Source organism: Octodon degus, unplaced genomic scaffold (assembly GCF_000260255.1).
Source record: "Octodon degus isolate 3935 unplaced genomic scaffold, OctDeg1.0 scaffold00017, whole genome shotgun sequence".
Taxonomy (NCBI): domain Eukaryota; kingdom Metazoa; phylum Chordata; class Mammalia; order Rodentia; family Octodontidae; genus Octodon; species Octodon degus.
The window spans coordinates 16,336,103-16,345,581 of record NW_004524593.1 but is presented as its reverse complement, the minus strand read 5'-3'; the positions used below and the strand labels follow the sequence as shown (position 1 = coordinate 16,345,581).

Genomic DNA, 9,479 nt, shown 5'->3' with positions numbered 1-9,479 from the left:
GACTCTTTACCGCTGTAATATTGACTTGGTGTTAGCGGAGTGGCAGAAATTCTTTGTGGTGTGCTGCAGGCACTCAGGGAGACCTCTGCAGTCTGCGCGGCTTGCTGGCTCCTTTCACGTTCCGCTTTACACCTGTTAGAAAAGGACCCAAGGGCCACGAGCCAGATTAGAACAACGGTGGCAGAAAATGGATGCTGTGTGTGCCCAGAGAGTAAGAAACTTCCAAAGAAACCTGTGCTCTAAGAACTCATACACATTCCATTTATCCAGCAGACACTTAAAAGGTGGGGAAGCGCATCTATTTCCAGCCACTGCAGTGGTATGAACGGGCTGCGACGGAGACGCTAGCAACCGCTGTGGCAGCGAAGGGCGGGAAGGCCAGGCACGCGCTCCAGCAGACGCCACCCTCCGAGCCAAAGGAAAACACGCACAGGAAGGAACCGGAGCTTGGGAAACCAGGGCCGAGAGTGGCATTTATGATGCTGGGGTCAGTCAAATCGTGGGAGAGGGTGGCATTGCCCATGACGCCGAGCCACCTCCAAAACATAGACTAGATGTCTAGCTTATATGCTACATGGCATTTTAAAAGCAGATATATAAATTAAATATAACGGATCTAGAATGGATGAGGCTGGACACAGTTACAAAGAAACGGGGAAAGTGAGTTCTGCACTGTGTTGTACATATAGTGTACCGCTATCATACAAGGAAATCCATAACCCGCAATCCGGGTAAAAAGAGGGTGCTGTTCTTATGTTTAAAAAAACGTTGATTTTTGTGAGTCTCTAATGTCCAATTTTGCTTACCAGAAGTGTTGGGAGCTACGAAAGCTGGAAAAGTGGTCAAATGTGTGCAGGCGGGACTATGTGTTGGTGCTTACATCAGACAAGCTACCTCAGCCCTGCGAGAAGCATCCTCGCTGGCTGATGTCAGCTATTAGTCACTGGGCAACCTTGTGTCATGCGTTACTAACTTTGTAAAGGTATAAATAAACATCCATATCATTGTTTACGGGGTGGTCTCGCCAACTGGGCAGACAAGTCACCACCTCCCAGTTCTTGTCTTCTTGTCTCTTTTCCTCATTCCTGCCACCATTACTCCCCGAGGTAGAATCGATCACACTGACACCCATGCATTCCCTCCAGGAAGGGACAAAGCCAACACCCCAAACCAACACCCCTTTTGAGGACCTAATGGGAGGCCCCTCTCTCTTCAAGGGGCAAGTGTCCAAAGCAAGAAGTAAAGGTGAAGGAAGGGCTATTTCCCAGCTCCAAACTCAACCTGGGGAGAAAGAGGCACTGCACAAGCGGAACACGGTGACAATCCTGGAGACCAAAGCGCCATACTGATGCTCCACATGGATAACACGCTACACATGGAAATCTCCTATTAGCAATTTAAAAAGCAACAGAAAGCCCGTGAAATTCATTTTTATATTTACCTGAACTGGCTGTTTTCCAGGTAAATTAAGGTACTATCACTTTGACTTGTAAACTTTGTGAAAAGTATCAAAGAAAAAAAACAAACAGAAAATGATCAATGAGACACCTCACGTTAGTACGAAACGCCCAGAATCCGGCTTGTGCCACGTGGCCTGGCCCACAGCCTCAGTCAGCAGCAGCCACATTTCAAAGGCTCAATGGCCACGGACCCGGGGGACTGCGTGTTGGGAAGAGTGTGTCTACAGCCCCGCAGAGGTCTAACAGGGCCCTTCTGAGGCAAGAAAAGAAACAGGAGAGGTAGAAAGGAGACTAGATCACTCCCAAATTCCTAAGAATCTTTAAAGATATTCTGAGTCCAAAGATTCTAAGAGTTACAGCAGAGGTTTCAATTGTCAAAAGAAACAGCACAGGGCTGGCGAGATAGCTCAGAGGTCTAAAGTGCCTGCCTAGGCAAGCTTAGGCAAATGTGCAGGGACCATGGTTCAATCCCCAGCACCAAATGCAGTGCCAGCCCTGCCCCCAGGGTGGCTTGAGCCAGCCACCAAAAAAACAAAAAAAAAAAAAGAAAGAGTAAGAAAGAAAGAAACAGCACACATATAAAAGTATTAGATGGGTGCTGAGCATCCTGCGGTGTGGTACGCATCCAGCGACAATTCTGGAAAGGAACTGGAGGACCTTGCGAAACCAGTGTTTCTTTTCCCTCTCTGATTCATGTCTGGTCTCCTTTTCTCTCATTTATAAAAGAAGAAAAAAATACCTTAAATATTAAGCAATGTATAACCTGCATTTCTTATAAAACTTTTGTCTCTCCTTTCCTGCATACAGAATAAAAATAATAAAAATAATCAGCACCAAAAAAGAATTAAATTAAACTGTTCTCTTCTGAACCGAGCCACAATGCCAATATTCCGAAGGCCGGAACCTGACTCCAGGAGGTCTTCCTGAAACCCAACTGGCAGCCACTAGTGAGTTGATGGTTCCTGGTCCGCCCTCAAAGGGAGCCAGGAAGAACCTGAACACTACATTCAAGTTCCTGTAGTCTATAGTTTTGTACTCTCAAGTTTTTATAATCTAGAAACCCATACTCGAAGTTTTACATACATAGCTTGTAACTTCTTACAAATATTTGCTTGCCTGGCAAGCGCAGGGTTCTGAGTTCAATCCCCGGGCCCACAAAAAAAGTAAAGTAAAATAAAAACTAAAAACAAATGTTCATAACCACGTAACTAATGAAACTTTTTCTTGGAGACAGGCTGTCACTCGGCTGGCCTTGAACTTGAACTGGAACCCTCCTACCTTGACCTCTTGCGCAGCTGGAATAGCTAAGGTACACGACAACATGCCCAGCAGTAAGAACATTTTTAAATCAAATATGCAATGAGTGTCCAAGCGCCACAATGACGACCCTGATGACTACTCACATTGACAGGAATATTGCTGCATTTAATGGTTATAACATGGAAAATAATGATGCTAATACTCAACAGTTGCTACCTTAGTGTTGCATTCCTGAGGGCTTTAGAGTAGCAGACGCTGCTATTAAATGACATTCTTCAAGGAAATGCAGAAGGGTCTACAAAAGCAACTCTCCTCAACATGCTAAAAATATATCCTTTTCTGCTCAAATTAATCAAAACAAGCATCTCAAAAACTAGAACCCAGCCGGGAGTGGTGGCCCACACCTGTAATCCCCGCATTCAGGAGGCTGAGGCAGGAGGAGTCTTGGGAGGTCCAGACCAGCCTGGGCTATAAAATGAGCTCAAGGCCAGCCTGAACTGCACAGCAAGACCCTGTCTCAAAAAGACAATCAATCAATCAATGCATCCATCCATCCAGCACCCAAAAATGTGCTTTTGAAAGAAACAATTATGCCGGCATCCAAGGTGTGCCTTCTACTTCCCAGTGCCTGTTTTCTAAAACTAAAATCTATCTTTCCTTCACTGAAGTGTCAGGTGCTAAGGACACAGGATTAAGCACACAAGATCCTTACTGCCAACAGTACTTGGAATGGCAGGAAAACTCAGTAAGACAGAAGGTGGCGTGGTCCCCATGTGCAGCTGTCAGGTGACCACCTTTCCGCACAGCCAAGCAACAAAGCTGTAAGTCACAGAACACGATTCCAGAAAAAAAAACAGCCACTTTCCCGGAGAGAACACAGAGGAGAGGCCCGCCCTACCACAGCGACGGATAAACGCAAGGCACTTGCCGGAGGACGCAAGCAGCTCAAGAGCACAAGACTGGGCCGGGAGGCAGCTCGGCGGTCCAAGCGCCTGCGTGCCAAGAGCAAGGACCCTAGTTTAATCCCAGTACCGCATGCTGTGCCAGCCCAGAAGTTAGGCGTGGGGGCGCACGCCTGTAATCCCAGCACTGAGGAAGCTGAGACAGGAAGATGACTACGAGTCCAAAGCTGCATAGCGAGACCCTGTAATAAATAAATAAATATTTTGTAAAATTAATTTTTAAAAAAGAGCAGAATATTAAGCTTAAACATCACACGGTGTTACTTATATAAGAAGCTCCAAGTATAAAAAAGAGAGCAAAATAAACATCAGATAACAGGAAGCAGGAAGATCCCTTTTTTTTTTTTTTTAAAGCAGAATATATTTATTGAAGGAAAGAAAGCTCTTGTTCGAGACAGGGACAGGAGGGGGGTCCTGAGTTGGTGGTCCCCGAGGTCACTTTTTAGATGGGAAGGGGGATGCAAGGCGGAAGTGGGTAGGAGAGGCAGCGAAGGGATGACAGCGAGCTGGAAAAGGACACGGGCAGAAGGCTCTGCAAATGGGCAGAAGAGCAGAGTCAGAGGGCGCAGGGAGGATGCAAGAAGGGTGTGGAAAAAATTAATTATGAACGGCAAATGTGTACTGATAATGAGTTTTTCTTGGGGGGAAAAGTCTACAGGGTGTTCAGGGTCTCACTACTAGATCAGCTTTGTAATGATCTGCCTGTTTTCAGCCTCTCAAGAGCTGGGATTACAGGTGCGCACCACCGCGCCCACTCTCAAGTGCCATCTCAGTGCGCCCCGGGGGCAGAGCCTGCACAGCAGGCCCAGGGATCAAACCTCCAGCCCCTGCACCTGCTTTCAGGTGCTTTAATCCGCAGAGCTATTTGGCCAGCCCTCTGATAGAGATTTTTTAAAAGTAAAAATAAAAAAATAAACACTGAAAAGTATTTTTGATGATGTAGGTAGTACTCCCCTTATCATAGCCTTGCCGCAAAAACCTAATCTCTTGCTACCAACATATTTATTAATTTCCAAAGGGAAACCAGCAAGTCTACAGAGGAGGAGGAGTTGGGACTTTTACCACAGAGAAAGCTTAACCAAATCATCAGGGCTGTAAGTTCCTGAGTCCGGCAGCCCGGGGCCATGCCTGGGAGCAGCAGGTAGCTACCCTGCAGCACCCTCACCAAAGCCGGTGATCCTGGTCTGACTCCTGGGCGCTCAGCCAGAGGGTTCCACCCTCCCAAAGGTCGCTGGCATCACTTAGATGCCCCTGATGGTCACCCCTTAGGCATCGGGTGGACACCACTGGTGTCTGGTGGACATGGGCCAAGAATGCCAGAGACCCGACCACATATGGCAACCAGCCCTCCATACCAAGCCGGCCAGCCTGAAATATCAACCGTGCTCCTGTTGAGAAACACTCCTCAGGGACAGAGTTGCCAGCCAAACCCCAGTGGAGGGCCGCCTTCCAAAGTAACTAAGTAGTACTTCTCAAAAATGTCAAGGTCGTGAAAGAGAAGGAACCCTCATAACGTTACAAGATGCTCAAAAAAACCTCAGCTAAATGCAACGTGGAATCCTGAATCAGAATCCAGGAAGAAAAGGGATTACTGGAAATCCAGTGAAATTCTAATAAAGTCTAGTTAACAGAATCGAATTCCCTGGTTTGGAAATTATACTGTGGTTGCCTAAGTTGTTAACAACTAGAAATTCCTGCTGAAGGACACCAGATAAGAACTCCGCTATTTTTGCAAGTTTTCTGTCAATCTAAAGCTAGTTTTTTGGGGTTTTTTTCAGAACTGGGGACTGAACTCAAGCCCTTGCGCTTGCCAGGGAAGCGCTTATTCCACTGAGCCATCTCCCCAGCCCGATCTAAAGCTATTTCAAGATAATTTTTATTTTTAATTTCTGGGAATTTGTGGACTCCACAATGGAAGAAATTATTAAAAGTCTGTTAGTGGGCCTGGGAGATAGCTCAGCAGCTTAAGGGCCCACCCGGCAAGCACAAGGTTCCAAGTTTGATCCCTGGTACTGCCAAAAAAAAAAAAAAAAAAAAGAAGAAGTCTGTTAGCTAGAATTTACACAAAATCCTACCATTAGAACAAGAAAATACCACTTTTAAACTAGCAGAATATTGTGAGACTCCATTAATCTTCTTTTTATTAACACATCTATTTGGAGTTTTCTTAAATAAAAAGTTGTAATGAGCAGCTTTGGCATTGCCTAATCACGGCAAAGAAGTGGGCAAATTGGTTTCATGGTGTCTGAAGTGGAAGGAGAGGCTGCAAGCCAAGGTCTCAGCCAGGAGGTCGCGGACTTCACTTCCCTCCACCCACCTAGAGTCCGCGGCGACGCCTCCATCCTCCTGGGCAACCCCCTACACCCGCCTGATTCCAGGCTGTCACCGGTTCAAGCCCTCAGTCAAGCTGCCTGCCAGCTTTCTCAGCCCCTTCCACCCACGTGCGCAGGGAAGGGCGTGGACGCCCACCCGGTCCGGCCCTCTGCACCTGGGCTCAACGACCACTGGGCCTTCCGAGCTCCTCATCCTTCTCAGGTTCCCGGTTCTGGATTTTCCTCTGGCTCCCTGCAGTAGCTTTTCCTCCCAGAGGAACCTGAGCCCTCAAGGTAAGCCACATGACACTTCCTGCTGTCTTTGAGGGCCACTGAATCGCTCACCCACGCAGCACCTGGCACGGCCTGGAACTCAGCTAACGTGTCCTAAATGGACTTACCAGAGAAACCTGCACAGAGACATCACAGAGTAACAGCAACTAGAAAGTTTACTTGGCCCAGCTGCAGTGTATGTCTTTTAAGACACCCCCTGCTGATGTCCTGTACGGGTTGAGGGCCGGTGAGCTAGCTCGGCAGACTAAAGCGCCTGCTGCGCGGGGACCACGGTTCCATTCCCAGCACACACAGCCCTGCCCCCAGGGCGAGCTGAACGGGCCACACACACACAGTCAGAGACATCACTTTACAGTGATCCACGCACACCCACCATTACAGCTGTGCGACACGCAGTGGCTCTGTCCTGGAAGCAGCCTATACACACGTCCATCAGCAGACGAATGGACACAGAAAATGTGGCATTTACACACCATGAAGCGCTGCTGCACCCTAAGAAAGGTAAACCCGCAGCACTGATAAGTAAACGGATGCACCTTGAGGCCATAACCTTTGGCGGAGTAAGTCAGCCGCACAAACGTAAATACCACACGGTTTCTTCACGTGAGAAGCCCAAAATATAAAAACAGAACAAAACAAGAGAACAGGAAGTAGGGAGACTGACCTTTTTCAAAGGAAAGGGAGGGGGACACCCAGAGATAGACGGAGGGGAGAGAGGAAAGGAAATGGGAAAAGGGATTAAGATGCGCTACGGGAGCGGCCAGACAGCTCAGCAGACTGAAGCGCCTGCTTAGACAGACGCAGGGACCAGGGTTGATCCCTGGCGTGCCCGGCCGCCCCCGCCCCGGGGCACGCTGAGCTGTTACTGAGACTGGGCATGGTGGTGTGCACCTGTAATCCCAGCGCTTGGGAGGCTGAAAACAGGAGGATCGCTACAAGTCCAATCTCTGTAGTGAGCCCCTGTAGACCCTGCACTAAATACATAAAAATTAAAATAAAATAAAGATGTGTTAGGTACAAGCACCAGCTCCCCACAAGGAATGTAACCACGCAGTACAGCTTTGTACTAATAAAGAAAACGAGTCGGGTCTGGTAATGCAGCCAGTATTCCCAGCACTAGGGAGGCCGAGGCAGGAGGATCAAATGAGCTCAAGGCCATCCTGGGCTGCACAGAGAGAGCCTGTCTCAGAAAACACAACAACAATCTAGAAAAAAAATGTACTAATTGAATGATCGAGCAACCATCTGACGTGCTAATAAAATGACAGAGGAAACCGCTTTGTATTCCACTAAAGGAAAAAAAGCACTGCACTATATAATGATCGTTTATTAAAGAATAATAAATGCATCTGATGAATTTGCAGAAACCATACCTGTACAAATACTATCCAAATCATTACCTTTTAAGTTCTTGCTCCAATTTTTCTATTTGCTTTCTGCCTGAGCTCAGCTGCCCCTCCTGGAAATTTACTTGCGACTCCTTGACTTGCAGGTCATGAGAAATCCTCTGCTTACTTTTCTCCAAATTTTCGCATATTTCCATCAGTCTTTGATTTTCCCTCTTTAGGTTTGCGCCCTCGGTTTTTTCTGTTTCAACCTAAAGGGGTTCATGGAGAAGGAAATCAATCGGTCCCTTCTTTGTGAATTTAGAGCCCAGCAATGACCAGCAATTTCCTAACACATGGCTGCAGCAAGCACAGCGTCAAAGCTTTCTAAACACTCAGAAGCCTGCTGAAAGAAAGAGCTCCCCAGGGCTGGTGAGATGGCTCAGTGGTCTAAAGCACCTACCTAGAACAAGCTTAGCAAAGCGCAGGGACCGCGGTTCAATCCCCCAGCACCACATGCCAGCCAGCCCCGCCCCCTGGTGGGCTGAGCTGGCCACACACACACACACACACACATAAATAAATAAATAAAAAGAAAGAGCTCCCCAAGGTCACGCATTACGACACTGTGCCTTTCCTTCTTAGAAATGCAGGCTTCAAATCCCTTCAAGAATTAAAAACCATCAACACCAGCCCCTCTCCCTTAGCAAACCATCTTCAAGCCTGGCTGCTAAAGCCAAGTACGGTAAGAATCACAAAATTCTTCCACAAGCAAAGACATTTATAAGCGCTGGTCCCACCACTACTCGCTGGCACAGAGATTAAAAGAAGAAAAAGACTGACGAGGCTTTCATTCCCTAGACATCCTAGACATGAATAGAAGAGGCTGCGAGACACTGAGGCCCATAGCCCACGCAGGGAGGCCATCTCCGCTCGCACAATGAAGCATTCTAACGTGGACCCCAGTAGGAAGCCCAAGAATTGGGGCTCCTCGCTGTGCAGTGCAAACATGACTCGCAAGGCGGGGTCCCCAGAGGAAGTCAGGATGGAGCCCAACATCCCTGGCTATCAGCAGGTAAGCAGAAATGAGGACAGAGATGGAAAGATCCGAGGCAATGAGAAACATCTGAAAAGCGGCGGGGAGCAGTGGCCGCACAAAGGCAGAGTATCACTTCAGAGTTAAGCGTTGGAAACCCCAGAGTCGCAGTACCTTCTGCTTCTGCTTCTGCAGCGCGGCCTCCAGCGTGTCGAGCTGAAACTGCCGCTGCTGCTTCTCCTTCTTGAGCTTGTCCAGCTGCCCCTCCAGCTCCTGGATCTTCTGCAGCGCTCTGGTAGGCAGGCCCTCCTTCCATTCTTCCACAGCCCAGCTCATCCTGGCCCCCCTTCTTTAATCCTCCCACATGGAACAGTGAACTGAAAAGAACACCCGGACCGTTGATGTCTGCACAGCTAAAAGGAAATTGAAGCCAGACATGGGGTTACACGCCTGCAATCCCAGCACTCAGGAGGCGGAGGCAGGAGGATCAGCACAGGTTCGGGGCCCTGACTCAAAGAAAAGAAAAGAAAATTGAAGTCAAAGACTCATGGGTCCACCTAACTACCTGCACGAGTCAGGCATGAAAACAGCACATGTGAAAGGTAATATCCGTCTCTGCATCCTCTGGAAGGTGACTGCCAGTGACTCATTACGACAGAAAGACACACTGTGCTGATCCAAAGCACCTTGTCTTGGGGCTTTGTCACCTCTTGTCTTTTGATTTCTTTACAGCCACCTGCTTCCAACTCTGCAGTTTCTTTTCACTATACAAAACATGAATACTTTGCTATGAAGTTTTCTGATGACCAAGATCCTGACTCTAAACAAAT

General features: G+C 47.9%; 1 protein-coding gene across 1 annotated transcript in view; it reads right to left on the bottom strand.

The window, feature by feature from the left end:
• Cenpf (centromere protein F) overlaps positions 1 to 8,985 on the bottom strand; it is a 44,058-nt gene extending 35,073 nt beyond the window's left edge. The window contains exons 1-3 of the mRNA XM_012513726.2: positions 8,824 to 8,985; positions 7,689 to 7,885; positions 11 to 132 (exon numbers count right to left, since the gene is read on the bottom strand). Coding sequence (XP_012369180.1) covers positions 11 to 132; positions 7,689 to 7,885; positions 8,824 to 8,985 — 481 coding nt within the window. The remainder of the gene's footprint in view (positions 1 to 10; positions 133 to 7,688; positions 7,886 to 8,823) is intronic.
• Positions 8,986 to 9,479: the final 494 nt, after the last annotated feature.